At 45.8% G+C, this 22754-nt stretch overlaps 2 protein-coding genes and 1 pseudogene across 2 annotated transcripts; 1 reads left to right on the top strand and 2 right to left on the bottom strand.

Annotated features, from left to right (window-relative positions):
* Positions 1-1012: 1012 nt before the first annotated feature.
* LOC139750666 (uncharacterized) lies at positions 1013-19163 on the top strand. The gene is made up of 7 exons (XM_071665341.1): positions 1013-1299; positions 2579-2739; positions 3791-3952; positions 5364-5563; positions 6475-6604; positions 8610-8743; positions 17844-19163. The coding sequence occupies exons 2-7, from the start codon at positions 2686-2688 to the stop codon at positions 18268-18270; spliced, it is 1107 nt and encodes a 368-aa protein (XP_071521442.1). The 5' UTR covers positions 1013-1299; positions 2579-2685; the 3' UTR covers positions 18271-19163.
* Positions 15339-17533, bottom strand: LOC139750667 (uncharacterized). The gene is made up of 3 exons (XM_071665342.1): positions 16946-17533; positions 16557-16704; positions 15339-16324 (listed from the first exon to the last, which is right to left on the bottom strand). The coding sequence occupies exons 1-3, from the start codon at positions 17218-17220 to the stop codon at positions 16193-16195; spliced, it is 555 nt and encodes a 184-aa protein (XP_071521443.1). The 5' UTR covers positions 17221-17533; the 3' UTR covers positions 15339-16192.
* Positions 19164-21347: 2184 nt separating the features above from the next.
* LOC139750668 (U-scoloptoxin(01)-Er1a-like) overlaps positions 21348-22754 on the bottom strand; it is a 3265-nt pseudogene continuing 1858 nt past the window's right edge.

The following is a 22754-nucleotide window of genomic DNA, read 5'->3' as shown; positions in this document are numbered from 1 at the left end:
ACACATACTTTACTGTGCCCATACGCATTCAGAAATATCTTCTTGTTATTCTTAGTGAAGGAAATCTGAAAAGAAACACCTGATTTGTAATCATGTGAACCGTGATGCCTTAGGAAAAGAAATCTGTTCGAAACCGCTACTAAACGAGATATGAGGCTATAGTAAGGACGTTGTGAGGGTAAGAGACTCATTCACTGTGTTCTCAGAGCTTACACCTGGTGGGTGATGAATGCTGTGGGGAAAGTTGAGTACGCTGAGAGATGACAAGAGAGGCAAGTATGAGAGTGTGTCGCTGGTCAGATAGCAACATCAAAACTGCCCCTGGCAGGCGGAGACTGACGCATCCAACAACAACAACCAAGATGAAGGAAAGGTTGTGATGTTTGTAGGAAAGGTTGTGATGCTTGTTAGGTTTAGATACAGAGTGACCCATCCGTACTGATGCAACACACACTGTAAACCTCGCCTGGGCACCAGTAGCTGGGACGGTGGATGATATAACGGTGAGGACAGGAGCCAGCCCATGAGGTCCTGCAGGGGCGGAGGATGTGCTGATGGTGCTACGTAAGAGTCTGGTGAGGACAGACTTCCTCCCGAGGATGTGGTTACCTGTAGGCAGCCATGAGACCATGAGAGTAGTAGAAGACTGGTATAAACTAAGTGAAGAAAACGTAAATACTGAGAGCATACAAAAGTTTAAAGAATTATAGTAGAAAATATTGAATAGAAGTGGCCCCACGAGTGTGAAACACCCTTCCTTAATTGTTCAAATAGGTAGACAAAAATCGGTACTTACACACAACTTCACCGGCTCATCTGCTACAGACACAGTACGGGAGGCCCCCATGACCGTCATGCCCCTGAGCAGCTCCCTCTCTGTGCCGCGGATCACTGACGACGCTGTGAATGCCCTTCTCTCTGTTTCACACTCTGGTTGTTCCTCCCTTTCTCACGCCCTTATAAGACGACAATGATCGGGTCGTCAACGTTCACACTGCCCTGTGACCGCTCCCAAGGCGCTACAGATATAGCAGAAGCGGCTGCGTTGTGGCTGCCTCTCCAGCAGGAAAAGATACACATCATCTACCTGCAGTGTGAGGTATGGGCACAAGTTCCTCGAGAGGTTGATAAGAGAAGAAGGTTCTTAAGGCGGAACTCCTGTAGAAGCGGCAGCCACGTCCTAGCAACAGAAGCTCCAGAAAAAGCAGTCAAGCTCGACGTCCCGCAAGTCCCTGACGTGTCTGTGTGATTCTTGTGACCAGGGGGCCTGGAGACGATGATCCTGTGTCGTGAGGTGAGGTAGGTAGTCATTCTATCCACCCGGTAGCACTGCGAGAGCAAGAACTTGGAAGTTGGTAGATTTATAACAGTTTTGTAGAATGTTTGTAGCTGTCCTGGAGAGCATGATAGCAGGAGGGTTGTCTGGTCGGGTTATTATTAATCTGAAATGCTACAAATTTACTTCTTGGAGATTAAGAGGCAGAGAAGAGAAAGTAGTTGGGGAGAGTTGATGGCATCTGTCTATAGGCTGAAGCTTAAATCTAAGGAGATATATTCTCTACAATAAAATGTACGTGTTACATACACTTGTCCCTAGCTGGAAGTTGTCATTCTTTAGCAAAACAGGAAGAGTGCTCCATAACAAACCATAATTAGGCAGCAAATATAAGTTAGAATACAACTTTCAAAAGATGTACCACGAAATTGTTTGCTAGCTCCTTACGAAGGCGTTGTTTGTCGTATTTCTGTCTCCCAGTAGATGACTAGTACATCAATGATAGAAATATATTTTCTAAATAACTAATGAGTTTCTGATGACCCTGCTCTTGCGTAATGTGCAGCCTCCTTGTACAGCATCATTGTGACTATATTCCATCAAAATGTTTATGGAGATTCTAACGCCACACGACAATCCTCCTCATGTGAATGTCTTTTTTTTCTATAGTTTATCATCACAGTAAAGTATCAAGTCAAAATATTGTTTTTAACATGGCCTATTTTTTTATCCGCACATCTTATGCACTTTACTGCCTCTTCCTTTGCTCACACCTCCTTTGTTAACACCTTTCCTAACACCTGTCCTAACACCTCCTTTGTTAGCACCTTTCCTAACACCTGTCCTAACACCTCCTTTGTTAACATCTAACCTAACACCTCTCGACAAGATGGCAGCCCAGACATTCATCAATAATTGATGGATTTGTGTCGGTAAAGCCAGCAAAGTTATTGTGCACCTCCACGCTCATCCTGTGAGCGGTAGCGCAAAAGGGTTACAGGGGGTCACAGAGGGTCTTAGTCAGACCCCAATGGATTGATATTACATAACATGTTACAATTCGTATTTCAGTTCACACATTACATAGTTTCATAAGGTAAGTTTTACCGACTAGATGCAAAAAGTAGATACAAACTTTAAATTTCAGGTATTTTGTGATTATTATTATTAATAATAAGGCGTTGTGACATTTCTTGTAGGGTTTGTTTGGGTCTGTCCCTAAAAGACTCAATTTCTTTCACATTCTGAACTTGTCTTCGTCTGCCGCTCTCCCCTCCTGCCGCTGCTGCTGGCGGCCTGCAGGATGCGCTCGCCGGCGGGCGTCGCAGTGGTGACGGCGGTTCTTGGGCTCCTGGGGTGGTTGCCGCCCGGGCTGGCGTCGCGCTCCAGCGACGACTCTGAGCTGGTTGATGGCCGGCTGTCCAGAGCTGGGAGGGACCACGGCTCCAGTGATGTGGGGGGAGGTAAGTGATCCGGGAGGATGTGTGGGTTGCTGGGAAGGGTGTGTGGGTATGGGTTGGTTGCTGTGGGAGAGTGTGTGGGTTGCTGTGGAATGATGTATGGGTATGGGTTGCTGTGGGAGAGTGTGTGGGTTGCTGTGGAAGGATGTGTGGGTATGGGTTGCTGTGGGAGAGTGTGTGGGTTGCTGTGGAAGGGTGTGTGGGTGTGGGTTGCTGTGGAAGGATGTGTGGGTATGGGTTGCTGTGGGAGAGTGTGTGGGTTGCTGTGGGAGTTATGGGTTGCTGTGTGGGTTGTGGGTTGCTGTGGGGGTGTAGGGTTTCTGCGGGAGGAACTTTGGGTTGCTGTGGGAGGGTGTATGGGTCTTATACATGGATAGATAGATAGTATGTTCTTAACACATGATATCAATGTACATCATTCACTTGTGGGCAACCAGGATTCGAACCCGGTTCATAGATAATGACAACCAGGAAGTCTATACATTCAATCATGATGCTACGAAAGCAACCCAAGTGTATGAAAGGCCGAAAGAAATAACAGTAAGTTGAGCCAGTGAGGGGAACTTGACAGCCACTGTAGTGATGATGAAATGCGTCGAGGTCACTAACCTTTTTCGTGACCCCAGGTGGTACCACCTCAGGGCACCTCCTCTTATGTGTGTGTGTGTGTGCGTGTGTGTGTGCGTGTGTGTGTGTGTGTGCGCGCGCGCGCGTGTGTGTTTGTGTGTGTGTGCGTGTGTGTGTGCGTGTGTGTGTGTGTGTGCTTAATATCACACAACAGTGGGTCAGTAGTTACCTGACTCTTCAGTATCGTCTTGAACATGAGAAGCGGGAATCGAACCGGCGTACTGAACACGTGTCACTTGACCTGACGAGGTTCAGTCTGAACTCTCTCTCTGCTACATTTACAGATAGCACATCAGTGACGTCATCAGGTATATCTATTTAATATCTTTTTTTTTTTTTTTTTTGCTTGGTAGGAGAATATCTGTAGCAAAGTAAACATTATCAACGCAAAGGTTCCACCACCACCTCCTCCTCCTCCTCCCTGCAGGCTCCAGCCTCACAGGTAGTGCAAGGCTCGACACCTACAGCGGCGCTGGTGACGGCTACGGTGGTGGTGACGGATACGGAGGTGGTGACGGATACGGAGGTGGTGACGGCTACGATGGTGACGGCTACGGTGGTGGCGGCAGCGGCTACGGGGGCTATGGAGGTATGTACGTCTACAACTAAGAGATCAAATCCAAATCTTCTCTCTCTCTCTCTCTCTCTCTCTCTCTCTCTCTCTCTCTCTCTCTCTCTCTCTCTCTCTCTCTCTCTCTCTCTCTCTCTCTCTACCTATCTACCTATCTATCTATTTAGCTATCTATCTATATCTCTGTCTATATATCTATCAATTCATCTATCTATCTATCTATCTATCTATCTATCTATCTATCTATGTGTTTACCTACCTCAAGATTATTCTATACTTCGCATCATTGATGGCATAATTTGCTGATCTATCCCATCAGCAATGTACAGAACCTCTTCAGATCACTCACCTAACCCTCCTCAACCCAGGTTCTGTGTGCTACAGGTGAACATTAAACTTTAACACTTACAAAATTGCTTCTTACTTATTCCACTTCACACGCAAGACTGATTCGTGGAGTAAGGTCAACACTTCCTACATTCCCCATCGTCTCTGTACGTCAAATACAGCTGCTGTCTCCAGTTCTTATATCATTCCTCCGGCATCTTCAACAAACCATCTCTCTTTCCTTCGTCTACTTCGTCTTATCTTTGCTCTTCTGTGTGCAGAGGAGGCAAGAAACTCGAGACTATACAAGCAGTAAAATACCTTTTGTGTGTAAAGACATAGTCAGTACAGACTGAAGTTGGTTATGACACAGTGAGGCAAAATGAAGGTAGGAAGCTCATGTAGGGTCAGGAGAGGCATCGAGGCAGCTGTCACACTACATCAGCAACACTGTGTAAGGCGAGGTAAGACCTTGAACCTCCTACTGATCACAGGGCTGAGTCTCACTCACAGTAATGATTGGCAAGTTCAACACTGGTAATGTTTGCTGGAAACTTCCTCTGAATTTCAGAAGCATTATCCCCTTGAGACTCATTCCAAACTCAGCTTTCCTGCTAACAACAGTTGATTTGATGCGCAGTCTACGTTTGTCATGTGAACGGCAGCGCAGAAGATGACGCAGGTCACAAAGGGTGTTTGAGGTGATGAATGTGTCAGTGAATATCACAGTTCATATAAATTCCATGTCATCTTGTGATAAGAATATGTGACGTATTCTTTCTAAAAAAAAATCTTTTGTGAGGTTATAGACTGGAAGTGTCAAGGTCTTGTGCTGCCACAGCCACACTATTGTTATCCAGAAGCACTTTGGACTGTTGCCGGGGTAACCTCACACTTCTTTTCATAATTTTACGTGATCGAACGACTTGACGTGCTCTTAGGAACATCGAAGTAGAACCGCTAAGAGTAACATCGAAGTCAAACCTCCAAGCTCACAGACCTTAATGAAGCACTTTCTTTGTATAGTTTGTCTTACGATTATCTTCTAGACTTCGAATGACCATAACATACGCCTCTCCCGCTGTCATCTTCTCGCGATCAGGACCGGGCGGAGGCGGTGGCCACGGTGGCGAAGGCTACTCAAGCAAGGGTCGTCCCATCGTCATCGTCCACCGCACCAAGGGCGGCCGAGGTGCAGGCTACTCCAGCGGTGGGAAGGACAAGGGCCGCAGGCTGTACCGTCTGCTCCGTCCTGGCGCCCTTGGCTCTCCTCGGCTCCCTCCTGCCCCTCCTCAGCTTCGGGTGAGTCTTCAGGCAGTCAAGCTTAACATCCTTCACAAGGGAGGCGGTACAGGAGCCCATCCCAGAGTTATCTACATCAACACGTAACCTCATTAAGGTCCATGTAACCTCATTACAGGACTGGTAGCCTCACTGTAGGTCAGGTAACCTCATTACAGACCGTCACAGTGGTAAAGGCCAGGTAACCTCATTATAGGCCAGGAAACCTTGTTGTAAGCCAGGTAACCTCATCACAGGCCAGGTAGCCTCATTACATTACTTAACATTTGAGTGAGGTTGGCAGCAAAGGGCTTGTTGGTAGTTAAGGCGTCCATGGATATTTCTAACCAGCAACATGAGACGTACTTCCTTATACAAATCTTCATCACCAGTCTCTATATCCTGCCATCAAGAAAGTAGCATCATTGTACGTCGCGAAGCAGCTGACAGATGCCAGGGAGGGGTAAGTACTTCAAGGGGAAGGAGGATAAGTTTGGTACAGTCGGGAAGTCGCTCTGTGCAGTCACTGTCTAACACCTTACAGTTCCTTTCTTCCTGGGTTTACAGGACCATCATCCTGACTTTATGTAGCCACATACTGATGAAGATTACCTTGCAGACTGATCTATATTTTCTCCCTTATTTGATTCTTCCCCGTTTCTTATATCACTTTCTTTGTGTCCTTTTCCCCACGGGGATTATATTCTCGTTCGTTTGATAGTTGACCACAAAGTAGTCTTAGCAAAGACTATGAGGGAGGGATGTCCACGTCATCCTTGTCCAGTGATTTCGACTCCGTCATTAAGAGCTGCCACTCATACTGGCACTTCGCTCTCGTCCATTACAGTTGTGTCGGTTCATCCTCCTTTAAACACCAGTATTTAACAGTCGTCCTCGACAACAGCACTTGACACCACCCATCTGGTTCCCAGGTATGTGACGGTGTCAACCGGTAGACGACGGAGGAGGAGAGGAGCGGATGACTACACGGTGGATGAGAAGCTGAAGAAGTTCATCCAGGTGCAGAAGTATGTCCGCGAAAACCTCGAGTTCCATCCTCAGGTACGTTATCCAGTGACGTGAGGGATCTTGTACCTGCAGGTACCAGGGTCGGAGGATGGAGCGTCACACGTAACGTACTGGAGCTTAACGCAGATTTGAAGTTTTGTAAAATCGTTGAAAAAAAAGGCAAAATTCTGAATTATCATATTCTGAGTAGAACCTTGAGCCTTGAGCATCGTAGTCTGAAATCTACTCAATGTTTCAGTTATTAAGGGACGTGGATCAGAGAATAAGTTAGGGCTTTAAAGTTCAATTACTGTGGTCTGAAGGTCAAGTAAGGACGTCGGATAACCAGTCACTCTTGTACGAGAAATAGATAGACCGTTGAGGTTTTGGATGTAGTAGTGTGAAGAGTGGGAGAGCCACTCAGGGATTAATACAGTGATGTGAAGAGGCAAGTCCTTCATATCTCAGATACAATCATCTTAGGAACAGGTTACCCCTTTAGATATTAGGTAGAGTGGTTTAAAGAGTAGGTAGGCCCTTCATACATCATTTCGTGTGGTTACAGTGTGATACAGAAACTTCAGGCACTGAGGTCTGATGAAAACTGGAAACAGGCTCTGAACACTAATGCCTCAGTACACCAGTGAATCATTAAGATCCAAACAAGACCTCGGAGACTTTCATCTGAGGGTAAGATGAGGCCTCGAAGCATATGGTGCTGGTGTGTGTGTGAGGCCGTGGTGGAGTCTCCACTGTTCATAACCTTCACTGATTAAATTGGGATATCGTCTCCATCTACTGGTGCCATCACTTATTGGGGTTACGAGAGATAAGGTTCTTGAAACTTTTGGAAATGAGTATAGAAGTAAGAACCTGAGGCTTTATGTGTGGGTAGGTGAATTGTAAATCTTGAAGCTTTGAGCAGTGAGAAACAGAGTGAAAAAGGTTTGAACTTTATGAATGATAAACATGCACAGGTGTATCTTAAGGTTTTAGGTACTGTAAAGATGAAAGTTACTGCCTTTGTATCTTTCAGGCTCTAGCCATAGGATAAGTGTGGTGTGAAAATTTCAGGTTTGAAGATAAAGAAGTGAAGTCCTCAACCTGCAGGTATCAGAATTCAGAGAGACTCGTAACGTGGAACGCCCCTTGATGATATTCAGGATAAATCATACATGAATCTATTTACAAAAATCATGTTTAAAATCCGGCTTGTGGTTATGGATCTTATACTCTTCAACATCAAAACTGTTCTGTTTGGTCTGTTATATAATTCACCGAACAGCATTTGTTCTGACATCACGAAGACAGTAGAATATCTAGTCTTTTATTGCTGATAATATAAGTAGGTAGACATAGGCTAAGCTGGCGAAACCTATTCAATATCTCATTTAGTATCACCTGAATGAACAAGAAAATGTCTTATACATCACCGTAAGATCATCTGTTCTTCAGTCTGATAAGCCCTCACCGGCTATGTTCTATCGCTAGTGGTATGTTCTACCGCGAGTGGTATGTTCTATCGCGAGTGGTATGTTCTACCGCGAGTGGTATGTTCTATCGCGAGTGGTATGTTCTAGCGCTAGTGGTATGTTCTATCGCGAGTGGTATGTTCTAGCGCTAGGGGTATGTTCTACCGCGAGTGGTATGTTCTATCGCGAGTGGTATGTTCTAGCGCTAGTGGTATGTTCTATCGCGAGTGGTATGTTCTATCCAAATTTAATCCTTTGACAAGATCCTCTTGTGTCTTACACGAGGATACATCAAAAATCATCTGAATAACATTATATGTCTTACCCTTTACCGGATATTAGATCCTGCCACACTTTGTGACAAAAGAGAATTCTTTATCACTGGCCATCTGTTACAACCTTCCCAGCAAGACGGAATGGCTTACCACCTCTTATTCTGTCGCTGGGAAAGTCTCCCCACTCTCTTCCCCTGCGATAGAGAACGTCTCTCCTATCTCATCTAAGTATGAGAGAAGACGTTCTTACCCAGCCTCCCACAACCTCCTCCTAAGAATGGGCCTTAGCAGGTTCCTCTCATCCATACACAGGACGATGTTGTGGCGAAATACCTGAGTTGCTCCGGCATGAGTGACGCGAACAACCACTGCCTGGAGCACCTGGCCTGTTCCTTCGACGACCCCACCTTCAGCCACTCACACGTTGAGAGGGCCGCTATCAGTGCGTGAGTAGCTTACAGTTTTGCTGGGCTGGTTGGTGTTGAAGGGCTGGTGTTCGAGGGTTGGTGCCAGAGGGTTGGTGCTGGAGGGTTGGTGCTGGTGGGTTGGTGCTGGAGGGTTGGTGCTGGTGGGTTGGTGCTGGAGGGTTGGTGCTGGTGGGTTGGTGTTGAAGGGCTGGTGCTCGAGGGTTGGTGCTGGAGGGTTGGTGCTGGAGGGTTGGTGCTAGAGGGTTGGTGCTGGAGGGTTGGTGCTGGTGGGTTGGTGCTGGTGGGTTGGTGCTGGTGGGTTGGTGCTGGTGGATTGGTGCTGGATGGTTGGTGTTGGTGGGTTGGTGCTGGAGGGTTGGTGCTGGTGGGTTGGTGCTGGAGGGTTGGTGCTGGTGGGTTGGTGCTGGAGGGTTGGTGCTGGTGGGTTGGTGCTGGAGGGTTGGTGCTGGAGGGTCGGTGCTGGAGGGTTGGTGTTGGAGGGTTGGTGCTAGAGGGTTGGTGCTGGTGGGTTGGTGCTGGAGGGTTGGTGCTGGAGGGTTGGTGTTGGAGGGTTGGTGCTAGAGGGTTGGTGCTAGAGGGTTGGTGCTGGAGGGTTGGTGCTGGTGGGTTGGTGCTGGAGGGTTGGTGCTAGAGGGTTGGTGCTAGAGGGTTGGTGCTGGAGGGTTGGTGCTGGTGGGTTGGTGCTGGAGGGTTGGTGCTAGAGGGTTGGTGCTAGAGGGTTGGTGCTGGTGGGTTGGTGCTGGAGGGTTGGTGCTGGAGGATTGGTGCTGGAGGGTTGGTGCTGGAGGGTTGGTGCTAGAGGGTTGGTGCTAGAGGGTTGGTGCTGGTGGGTTGGTGCTGGAGGGTTGGTGCTGGAGGATTGGTGCTGGAGGGTTGGTGCTGGAGGGTTGGTGCTGGCGGGTTGGTGCTGGAGGGTTGGTGCTGGAGGGTTGGTGCTGGAGGGTTGGTGTTGGAGGGTTGGTGCTAGAGGGTTGGTGCTGGTGGGTTGGTGCTGGAGGGTTGGTGCTGGTGGGTTGGTGCTGGAGGGTTGGTGCTAGAGGGTTGGTGCTGGTGGGTTGGTGCTGGAGGGTTGGTGCTGGAGGATTGGTGCTGGTGGGTTGGTGCTGGTGGGTTGGTGCTGGAGGGTTGGTGCTGGTGGGTTGATGCTGGAGGGTTGGTGCTAGAGGGTTGGTGCTGGTGGGTTGGTGCTGGAGGGTTGGTGCTGGAGGATTGGTGCTGGAGGGTTGGTACTGGTGGGTTGGTGCTGGAGGGTTGGTGCTGGAGGGTTGGTGTTGGAGGGTTGGTGCTGGAGGGTTGGTGCTGGAGGATTGGTGCTGGAGGGTTGGTGCTGGAGGGTTGGTGCTGGAGGGTTGGTGCTGGAGGGTTGGTGCTGGAGGGTTGGTGCTGGGGGATTGGTGCTGGAGGGTTGGTGCTGGTGGGTTAGTGCTGGAGGGTTGGTGCTGGAGGATTAGTGCTGGAGGGTTGGTACTGGTGGGTTGGTGCTGGAGGGTTGGTGCTGGAGGGAAGGTTTTGACTTGATATGTCGCCCGTCCACCTCAGACCTCACATATGCAGTCGTCGTTACAGGTGATAAAAGTTTTCGTGGGACCTTCAGTTCAGTTTAATTTCCTCTCCTCAGTTGTTTTATGACACTTCCTTTTGTGCAAATATTTGGCATAGCGTGATGTTCCCATAGACACACACGAATGCCACAGACCGATAGGTACAGAATAGTCCTACGTACATGAACAGATGAAGACAGAAGATATTTCGTTGTTAATCAGGAACGTAAGAGAAGTTACCAAGTGTGTCACATATGGTCTGATGATGAACAGACAACTCCTGCTGGATTAGTGAAGTCTGCCCCTCTAACAGACTGCCGCGTGTGCCATGAATTTTGTTAATTTAGTGAAAGAAAGAAAGAAAGAAAGTGATTTTGTCAACTAAGATTATTGATCAGTTTTTCTTAAAAAATAACCAAACGTAACACCAAATGATGAACCATTGACACTTTCTCTTGCTCACGTCTGAGTTGTGCCACCATCAACAATTTTGAAGTGTGTGTGTGTGTGTATGTGTGTGTGTGTGTGTGTGTGTGTGTGTGTGTGTGTGTGTGTGTGATTACCTGTTTTACCTTACCTATTTGTATTCTACGGAGACGGAGTCTGACACTCGTGGGGCCCCATCTCTTGAACCTCGTCTACTATCACACAACTTCTACAACTTGTGTGTGTTCCTCACATGAACAATTTCTTCATTTAAGTTCTTCCATTCAATCGTCACTCTTATACTTCAAAAAAATTTCTTTATATTTTTGTATCAAGTTTTTACTTTACTTTCATGTTATGTCCTTTGTTTGTTCTATCCATAAATCTCTCGAGGAATTATTCACTGCCGTAGTCACAAATTTGGTTTAAAGACTTAAAAGGTTGTGATCAGGTCACCCCTTACTCTTCTCATATCCAAGGTTGGCAAATTCAAGGTCTTTAGCGTTCCCTGTAACTCAGCTTTCTTGATTCTGGTGCCATCTTTCTAACCCTCCTCTGGACCCTCTCTATCAGCTCTTTGTACTTCTTTAGGTGCGGTGACCAAACCTGAGAAATATACTCAAGTTTTGCCTCGCGTATGTTGTAAACAGCTTGATGAATATTTCCTTGTCCATGAAAACTAAAAGCAATTCTAATATTTGCCCCTTCCCCCACCCCCCTCCCGTGTCTTAACCTTATACATATGAACCACATCATTACTACCTTGTATATAGGTGCACACACACACACACCAACTTAAGCCACGTCCTCATTTATCGACCACCACCAAGAGAAAGATGAGCACCTGGGTTGGGTGTAGGCCGACTGCCCCACCCAGAATCCTATCCCAGGCGGGTTCAATCTAGGGTTGGACCCGCATGAGATCATGGTCAGTAACACTAACTACTACAAAGGATCGCTTGTGTGTGTGTGTGTGTGTGTGTGTTGTGTGTGTATGTGTTGTGTGTGTATGTGTGTAAAAGAGAGAGACAGACAGACAGACAGACAGACAGCCAGAGAGACAGAGAGACAGAGAGAGAGAGAGAGACGTGCTGCGTTACCTGTCCAATGTGTGCACAGTGAAGGTGGGTTGTCCCCTGACCACGTCTCCCCGGCAGGATCCTTCACGCCGTCATGCAGAGCCAGCGGGTCAGCCCTGAGGTGAAGAGCCGCCTGGAGGCAGCCGGGGAAGCGGGCCGGCAGCAGCCCGGCTCCTGCCGCAGGTACACCTGCACCCTGCCCTCCACCCCGCCCCCACCCGCCGCCACAACGCCCCCACACCCCGCCTACAGCACCCTCCATAACCACCTCGACGCCCACGCCAACGTCAGTGACGACCACTCTAACGACGTCTACGACCTCCCTTTTAAGCAAGTCAACAACCACAACAACCCTGACCTCCCGAATGGGGTCAGCGACCATACCGACTCCCACAACGACGTCCAGGATTACACTGACGACCACAGCTACGTCCACGACCTCTCTGTCGCCCACAGAGACCCCGACGCCCAGACCCAGGACGGAGGCAGCCCACCACCGCATAACGAGCTGGCTCTCGGTGCAGACATGTTCGAGTCGTCACGAGTAGGAGGTGGGTCGTCGACTGTGAAGCACCGGAATACATCCTGGGATTCGTAAGGCATTACCAGGTCAACCCTGCTGGAGATGCTGGCTGGTCCAGATCTCCTCCTGGCAGGGAGTACCTACGTGCTGGCGTCGCTGACCGATGATGGCAGTCGTAATGTTAGTCTAAGTCACTTTGAACACGACGAAGGGTTAACTTTGTTCGACGACCAGGTGGTGAACTGCAACTGTGATAATCAGATATTTAAGGATGAGAGGGAAGGACATATTTACCATACAAACTATATTGATCCACCGTCACCAACAGCATCAAGGACTATACACGCAGCTACTCGCACCTCAAGACACCTTCACTGACACCGAGACTTAGAGAAGCTGTTACTGTCATTGGTTTCAGACCTGTGTACACTCAAGTGATCGAGTGAAGAAGACACAAGAATCAGTAACTCAGAGACTTCAATGTCTCAGAAGGGGTTGCCACGTCTGATCCTTCACTAATTCTATTTCTCTGTTTTGCATTTTCATCAAATATAATTCGACCTGTATTAAATGATATTCAAGAAAAAGTTTTAATGGTGTTATTTTCGTGTGACATCATCATACCTGTGTTGTATCACAGTCTATTGATTTCACTCCTGATGGTGTTCAGCCCAGCGTCATAGCTCATGAGTTTGAGGTCAGAGACGTCACACACGTTGCTGTGGCCTCGAGTTGTTTGATGACAAGTTCCAGAGGTCATGACCCTTCACCCGTCTTTCTTCCACGTAGTCATGTAGAAAACAGGATTCCTGTTATTCCACACCTTCGCTACAACATTGTACTTTGTAACTTGTATTTTTCAATTTCTGTCGCTGTTGTAAAGTTATGGCAGTGGTTAGGTAAGAGTGTAGATTATACCTGCTCTGGTCTCTGGCCGTCAAAGGTTTTCAATATGTTGATAGATAGTAAATATATTCATACAGAAGACCTGAGTGTGATGTTATACACATTCAAGGAACTTGGAAACCTTTCTGCTCAAGGAGGGAAAGAGAAGATTAAGGAGCAACGGTTCCCTTTATAAGAAATATTTTTAAGTTTTAGGAAATATTGGATGAGGGCATGTTCAGACAAGGCATAATGGGAAAGGAAACTGTAGGAAAAAAAGTGCTCAATGGTGTTGATAATGTTTAATCCTCAAAGAAAAAAGGATATTTAAGGAAGCAGGACAAACATACATTGATAACAATGATGGAGGAATCAGGATGATACATGAAGCATTAAAACACACACTTCTCAGAGATGGTAAAGTGATGGTAATGGGAGATTTCAATTATAAAGAGACAGACTGGGGAGGTGGGGGGAGGTATTTTGGTCTCTCATGGAAACGTATCGTCGTGGATGAAGACGTTCTTAGAAGATATACAGAAATATTTCCGATACCATCATGTCAACGCACACACTAAGATGAGAGGGACTGATTTATACATCGTATCTTCAGACATGATAATATGAATACTTACAATACCATATACAATATACCAATTCAAAAAAAAAGTAATAATGTAAGCCTTTGGTTTGATCATGTGATAAATGAGGATATATTCATAGAGAAAGCAGAGAAGATGCCAGATCAAAGAGGAGATATGACTTAAAAAGCTACACAGAACTGGGAAATTGAGTTCAGTAGCCAGGACCAGAGAATTGTGGTGGAAGGTCCTGTGAAGTTCAAAGCGAAGAAGTAGAAACGTGTGTATACCTCTAGACTCAGCTGTAGAGGAAAGGTTGGTAAAGGAGGAATCGTTCAATGAAAGACATACAAGAGCCCCATAATGTGCTTTGACGAAGGTATAGGCTGAGGTCCAAACAACCGACGTCTTATAAGGTATAGGAGAGCAAGGAACGAGTCTAGAAGGATGATACAGGAAGCAACAGAAAAAACAATATGCCCAAGATGATCGTAGATACACTTAACAGACAATATGAAGTATTGGTCGAAATATACCTGAAAAAGATAAAGTGCCGACTGAAAGGGAGAAGTCAAACGTAAATGCCTATCTACAAAGAAAGAGACCAGAGACCAGTCAGAATGTAATTGGATGACTTTCTGGAGAAACCGAGACACAGTTTCAGGAAAGGGAGGTCATGCTTAACAAACCCTTTAGATCTCTTAGAGAAAGTAATCTGTATTTTGGACAAAAGAGAAGATCCAGTGGAATGTCTGTAGTTAGACTGTCGTAAAGCAATTTGACACTGTGCCACAAAGGTGGATAGAAAAGCATCTGAATTTTCAGGCATAGATGAGAGGAACACATTTCCGATACATAGAAGGTAACTTAATGGATGAGAACAAAAAAGGCACATCTCAGGTGAGGCTTCTCAAAATGGGATGGTCAGCAATGGTGTGCTTTAATTGTCTGTATTGGGACACTTGCTTTCCTTGATCTATGTAAATGACCTGCCGGAAGGACCGTACTTTCATTTGATCATATCTGCAGATTATACCAAGGTCATGAGGGAAGTGAAAAGCGAAGAGCGCATCAACTTACAAAGGGACCTACACAAATTCCAAAGCTGCTCGGATAGATAATTAGTGAATTCAGCCCACGTAAATGTACTGATGATGTGACACAGCAAGATCAAGCCTCGTTATGAATATCATCAAACAGGAATGAAGCTGCGAGAATATGTTTGTGAAAAAGACTTGGAAGTCGACATCACATCCAACCTGTTGCCAGAGCCCCAGCTTCGGAAAATAGCAAACGTGCCACACTGTCTGCTGCCAATATCAGAACAGCATTTGTATATATAGCTAAGGAAATATTCAGCTTTATTTCCTAAATTATGTCATCACACTCAAAGAAGCGCAGAGAACTAAGAAAGAGGATGCAGAGGAGGACTACAAAGATGGCACAAAAATTAAGAAAGCTGACTTGTAAGGAAAGTTTAGAGGCTTTTAATTTGTCCAGGAAGAGGAGTAAGGGGTGACCTGATCACAACATTTCAGTTTTTCAACATGTTTATTGATGTCAACAGTGAACAGTTCGTCAAAAAGATACAAGGATAGAACAACCAGGAGTCATAACATGAAATAAAGCAAGAACCGTGTAAGAAAATACGTCAAGAAGTACCTTACAGCACAAGAACAGTGGATGACAAGATTATGAACATGAACAACATACAGAAGTTTGAAAAGTTGTATGATAACACATAATGGCTTTCAAGACATGGGGTCCCAGGAGTGCAGAACTCCCTTCCCTGTACGGTATACATAAAACTACACACAAAATACCACAAAGGTCATCCACACATAATGATAGTGGAAATCACTCAGCCATACTCATAGCTTGAGATAGATCTCTGGAGTCTTCCACTATAATGTCGTGAACTACAGCTGACGTGATGATGATATCTGTCATGACTTAGAATTGACTGGCTCTTTTAAGGAGAGTAAAAAAGGATCCAAGATTACAAGAGTGGATTAGAAATCTATGATATTGACTAAGAAGTCACTAGTTTGATCCGTAATCTTCTTGCGTTGGTTGAAAAGTGTCTTGATTGACTTACAATCTTCTAAATTGATTTAGAAAGCATCTAGACCGACCTATATCCAACCTAAATCGATTTAGAAGTATCTAGGCTGATTCTGCGTCAATTCAGACTCTGTAAAAGATTATCTCGAATAATTAGGAAATCGTTAATGTTGACACAGAATCGAGCAGAGCGATCCAGGATGATGGATCATATGTAAGGATCAGCAAACATCTAAAATGATTCATAATCTCCTGAGATGATAAAAACTCATGCATGATAACACCTCATCATTCACAATCATCAGGAATCATCTTCTTATATCAAGAATCTCGTGAGAGAAGACACCACCACGATCTTCCACGGTGATCTAGAATATGTTGTTGACAGAGCCATCACGGAACTGGACGTCCTCCCTGTTGAAGTAGCCGTTGATGCCGTAATAGCCCGAGGCAGCTTCGCAGGGCAGGGCGTACGCTGGGAAGTTGCACGTCAGGGTGGACTGTCGTGGGGAGAGAGAAAGTTGGTTTTAGAGAGAGAGAGAGAGAGAGAGAGAGAGAGAGAGAGAGAGAGAGAGAGAGCATGTTAGTCAAAGTTATTTGAGTTCCTGAATATCTTTCAATGACCAAATACAACAGACGCCCAAGAGTTACCCTCATCCACACTTAAAATCATTCGTTATCTGAGGATATTCGAAGGTGAGGCGCGTGGAGGGCTGAGATATGTGTCCTGACCTGGTCAAAGATGGTCCCCTCGCCGCAGATGAAGGAGAACATCCTGGTGTGAGGGATGCCGAGCGGGTCCAGGTAAGGGTAGCAGATGTGGAAGACGGCGCAACCGTTGGCCTGGTCGGCGTAGTAGCCGTACTGCAGGTTAGTACAGCTGGAGGGACACAGATGAAGGAGTTACATGAGAGACGGCCGGACGACACTGGTCAACGATACAAGACAGAAGGATCGTACTGGTCATACATATCACGAATTAAACACGACTAGTGAGTGGTCATGAAGGATCGGTTCAGTTATATGTTTAACTCGCTGAAAATATGTAGATTCGTGATCATTATGTGTAGACAAGCACAGTGTCGAGGAAAACCTGAACTGAAGGGATGGTAAGGACTCACTCAAAGCCTGTGGTGATGGGCCCGACGATGACGGAGGCGTTGGAGGGCAGCTGGTAGTCGAAAGGGGTGGAGTCTCTCTTGACGAGGCGGTGCGAAGCGGTGGCCACGCCCACTATAAGTGCCACGCCCATTGCTGGCGAGAGAATGGTGAAAGGAATATTGTCAGCGTGTCTGTGAGGGTAATATGTTCTCACCCTTAAGACCTCCTGACGATGCTCATCTCCTACACAGTTCTTCAGGAGATATGACGCTAGAGCGACCAGAGGATGTAACATGAAAACAAGCAAGAAACTTGTAAAAAAGAAAAATAGATGCAAGAAGCACTTTTATATTATAAGAATGGTGAATGATTGGAGTAGAATGACTGACGGCATGGTTAAAAGATTGTGTTATAGTGGAGAATGTTTAAGAAATATGTAATTCCACCGAAATAAGTAACTACACAGTGAGAGAATGTATTGAGGGTGAACAGGTCAACTGCTGACGGTGATACCCTCCCTCACACAGTATCTCAGATCATGATGACATCCCCTGAAGTTACGACAGCGGTGGTGTCTGTAGTGTGTGCAGGGAATCTCACCAAGCAGCCCAAAGATGATCCTGTCATCACTTGAAGGTGTTGGAAAGATGACCTGGTGTTGTGACCTGGTGCTGAGTGTGACCTGGCGGTCATACTTCATGAAGGAGGGGGAGGGGTTAACCTGTGTGTGTGTGTGTGTGTTCTGTGTGTGTGTGTGTGTGTGTGTGTGTGTGTGTGTGTAAAAGAGAGAGAGAGACAGACAGACAGACAGACAGCCAGAGAGACAGAGAGACAGAGAGAGAGAGAGACGTGCTGCGTTACCTGTCCAATGTGTGCACAGTGAAGGTGGGTTGTCCCCTGACCACCTCTCCCCGGCAGGATCCTTCACGCCATCATGCAGAGCCAGCGGGTCAGCCCTGAGGTGAAGAGCCGCCTGCAGGCAGCCGGGGAAGCGGGCCGGCAGCAGCCCGGCTCCTGCCGCAGGTACACCTGCACCCTGCCCTCCACCCCGCCCCCACCCGCCGCCACAACGCCCCCACACCCCGCCTACAGTACCCTCCATAACCACCTCGACGCCCACGCCAACGTCAGTGACGACCACTCTAACGACGTCTACGACCTCCCTTTTAAGCCAATCAACGACCACAACAACCCTGACCTCCAGAATGGGGTCAGCGACCATACCGACTCCCACAACGACGTCCAGGATTACACTGACGACCACAGCTACGTCCCACGACCTCTCTGTCGCCCACAGAGACCCCGACGCCCAGACCCAGGACGGAGGCAGCCCACCACCGCATAACGAGCTGGCTCTCGGTGCAGACATGTTCGAGTCGTCACGAGGAGGAGGTGGGTCGTCGACCGTGAAGCACCGGAATACATCCTGGGATTCGTAAGGCATTACCAGGTCAACCCTGCTGGAGATGCTGGCTGGTCCAGATCTCCTCCTGGCAGGGAGTACCTACGTGCTGGCGTCGCTGACCGATGATGGCAGTCGTAATGTTAGTCTAAGTCACTTTGAACACGACGAAGGGTTAACTTTGTTCGACGACCAGATGGTGAACTGCAACTGTGATAATCAGATATTTAAGGATGAGAGGGAAGGACATATTTACCATACAAACTATATTGATCCACCGTCACCAACAGCATCAAGGACTATACACGCAGCTACTCGAACCTCAAGACACTTCTACTGACACCGAGACTTAGAGAAGCTGTTACTGTCATTGGTTTCAGACCTGTGTACACTCAAGTGATCGAGTGAAGAAGACACAAGAATCAGTAACTCAGAGACTTCAATGTCTCAGAAGAGGTTGCCACGTCTGATCCTTCACTAATTCTATTTCTCTGTTTTGCATATTCATCAAACATAATTCGACCTGTATTAAATGATATTCGAGAAAAAGTTTTAATGGTGTTATTTTCGTGTGACATCATCATACCTGTGTTGTATCACAGTCTATTGATTTCACTCCTGATGGTGTTCAGCCCAGCGTCATAGCTCATGAGTTTGAGGTCAGAGACGTCACACACGTTGCTGTGGCCTCGAGATGTTTGATGACAAGTTCCAGAGGTCATGACCCTTCACCCGTCTTTCTTCCACGTAGTCATGTAGAAAACAGAATTCCTGTTATTCCACACCTTCGCTACAACATTGTACTTTGTAACTTGTATTTTTCAATTTCTGTCGCTGTTGTGAAGTTATGGCAGTGGTTAGGTAAGAGTGTAGATTATACCTGCTCTGGTCCTCTGCCGTCAAAGGTTTTCAATATGTTGATAGATAGTAAATATATTCATACAGAAGAGCCTGAGTGTGATGCTTATACACATTCAAGGAACTTGGAAACCTTTCTGCTCAAGAGGGAAAGAGAAGATTGAGGAGGAACGGTTCCCTTTATAAGAAATATTTTTAAGTTTTAGGAAATATTGGATGAGGGCATGTTCAGACAAGGCATAATGGGAAAGGAAACTGTAGGAAAAAAAGTGCTCAATGGTGTTGATAATGTTTAATCCTCAAAGTAAAAAGAATATTTAAGGAAGCAGGACAAACATACATTGATAACAATGATGGAGGAATCAGGATGATACATGAAGCATTAAAACACACACACTTCTCAGAGATGGTAAAGTGATGGTAATGGGAGATTTCATTTATAAAGAGACAGACTGGGGAGGTGGGGGGAGGTATTTTGGTCTCTCATGGAAACGTATCGTCGTGGATGAAGACGTTCTTAGAAGATATACAGAAATATTTCCGATACCATCATGTCAACGCACACACTAAGATGAGAGGGACTGATTTATACATCGTATCTTCAGACATGATAATATGAATACTTACAATACCATATACAATATACCAATTCAAAAAAAAAAGTAATAATGTAAGCCTTTGGTTTGATCATGTGATAAATGAGGATATATTCATAGAGAAAGCAGAGAAGATGCCAGATCAAAGAGGAGATATGACTTAAAAAGCTACACAGAACTGGGAAATTGAGTTCAGTAGCCAGGACCAGAGAATTGTGGTGGAAGGTCCTGTGAAGTTCAAAGCGAAGAAGTAGAAACGTGTGTATACCTCTAGACTCAGCTGTAGAGGAAAGGTTGGTAAAGGAGGAATCGTTCAATGAAAGACATACAAGAGCCCCATAATGTGCTTTGACGAAGGTATAGGCTGAGGTCCAAACAACCGACGTCTTATAAGGTATAGGAGAGCAAGGAACGAGTCCTAGAAGGATGATACAGGAAGCAACAGAAAAAACAATATGCCCAAGATGATCGTAGATACACTTAACAGACAATATGAAGTATTGGTCGAAATATACCTGGAAAAAGATAAAGTGCCGACTGAAAGGGAGAAGTCAAACGTAAATGCCTATCTACAAAGAAAGAGACCAGAGACCAGTCAGAATGTAATTGGATGACTTTCTGGAGAAACCGAGACACAACACAGTTTCAGGAAAGGGAGGTCGTCATGCTTAACAAACCCTTTAGATCTCTTAGAGAAAGTAATCTGTATTTTGGACAAAAGAGAAGATCCAGTGGAATGTCTGTAGTTAGACTGTCGTAAAGCAATTTGACACTGTGCCACAAAGGTGGATAGAAAAGCATCTGAATTTTCAGGCATAGATGAGAGGAACACATTTCCGATACATAGAAGGTAACTTAATGGATGAGAACAAAAAAGGCACATCTCAGGTGAGGCTTCTCAAAATGGGATGGTCAGCAATGGTGTGCTTTAATTGTCTGTATTGGGACACTTGCTTTCCTTGATCTATGTAAATGACCTGCCGGAAGGACCGTACTTTCATTTGATCATATCTGCAGATTATACCACGGTCATGAAGGAAGTGAAAAGCGAAGAGCGCATCAACTTACAAAGGGACCTACACAAATTCCAAAGCTGCCCTGATAGATGATTAATGAATTCAGTCCACGTAAATGTAATGAAGATGTGACACAGCAAGATCAAGCCTCGTTATGAATATCATCAAACAGGAATGAAGCTGCGAGAATATGTTTGTGAAAAAGACTTGGAAGTCGACATCACATCCAACCTGTTGCCAGAGCCCCAGCTTCGGAAAATAGCAAACGTGCCACACTGTCAGCTGCCAATATCAGAACAGCATTTGTATATATAGCTAAGGAAATATTCAGCTTTATTTCCTAAATTATGTCATCACACTCAAAGAAGCGCAGAGAACTAAGAAAGAGGATGCAGAGGAGGACTACAAAGATGGCACAAAAATTAAGAAAGCTGACTTGTAAGGAAAGTTTAGAGGCTTTTAATTTGTCCAGGAAGAGGAGTAAGGGGTGACCTGATCACAACATTTCAGTTTTTCAACATGTTTATTGATGTCAACAGTGAACAGTTCGTCAAAAAGATACAAGGATAGAACAACCAGGAGTCATAACATGAAATAAAGCAAGAACCGTGTAAGAAAATACGTCAAGAAGTACCTTACAGCACAAGAACAGTGGATGACAAGATTATGAACATGAACAACATACAGAAGTTTGAAAAGTTGTATGATAACACATAATGGCTTTCAAGACATGGGGTCCCAGGAGTGCAGAACTCCCTTCCCTGTACGGTATACATAAAACTACACACAAAATACCACAAAGGTCATCCACACATAATGATAGTGGAAATCACTCAGCCATACTCATAGCTTGAGATAGATCTCTGGAGTCTTCCACTATAATGTCGTGAACTACAGCTGACGTGATGATGATATCTGTCATGACTTAGAATTGACTGGCTCTTTTAAGGAGAGTAAAAAAGGATCCAAGATTACAAGAGTGGATTAGAAATCTATGATATTGACTAAGAAGCCACTAGTTTGATCCGTAATCTTCTTGCGTTGGTTTAAAAGTGTCTTGATTGACCTACAATCTTCTAAATTGATTTAGGAGGCATCTAGACCGACCTATATCCAACCTAAATCGATTTAGAAGTATCTAGGCTGATTCTGCGTCAATTCAGACTCTGTAAAAGATTATCTCGAATAATTAGGAAATCGTTAATGTTGACACAGAATCGAGCAGAGCGATCCAGGATGATGGATCATATGTAAGGATCAGCAAACATCTAAAATGATTCATAATCTCCTGAGATGATAAAAACTCATGCATGATAACACCTCATCATTCACAATCATCAGGAATCATCTTCTTATATCAAGAATCTCGTGAGAGAAGACACCACCACGATCTTCCACGGTGATCTAGAATATGTTGTTGACAGAGCCATCACGGAACTGGACGTCCTCCTGTTGAAGTAGCCGTTGATGCCGTAATAGCCCGAGGCAGCTTCGCAGGGCAGGGCGTACGCTGGGAAGTTGCACGTCAGGGTGGACTGTCGTGGGGAGAGAGAAAGTTGGTTTTAGAGAGAGAGAGAGAGAGAGAGAGAGAGAGAGAGAGCATGTTAGTAAAAGTTATTTGAGTTCCTGAATATCTATCAATGACCAAATACAACAGACGCCCAAGAGTTACCCTCATCCACACTTAAAATCATTCGTTATCTGAGGATATTCGAAGGTGAGGCGCGTGGAGGGCTGAGATATGTGTCCTGACCTGGTCAAAGATGGTCCCCCTCGCCGCAGATGAAGGAGAACATCCTGGTGTGAGGGATGCCGAGCGGGTCCAGGTAAGGGTAGCAGATGTGGAAGACGGCGCAACCGTTGGCCTGGTCGGCGTAGTAGCCGTACTGCAGGTTAGTACAGCTGGAGGGACACAGATGAAGGAGTTACATGAGAGACGGCCGGACGACACTGGTCA

This window comes from Panulirus ornatus, chromosome 10, assembly GCF_036320965.1.
Source record: "Panulirus ornatus isolate Po-2019 chromosome 10, ASM3632096v1, whole genome shotgun sequence".
In the NCBI taxonomy this organism is placed as follows: domain Eukaryota; kingdom Metazoa; phylum Arthropoda; class Malacostraca; order Decapoda; family Palinuridae; genus Panulirus; species Panulirus ornatus.
The sequence above is the reverse complement of the archived record's forward strand: the minus strand, read 5'-3'. Positions and strand labels throughout refer to the sequence as shown.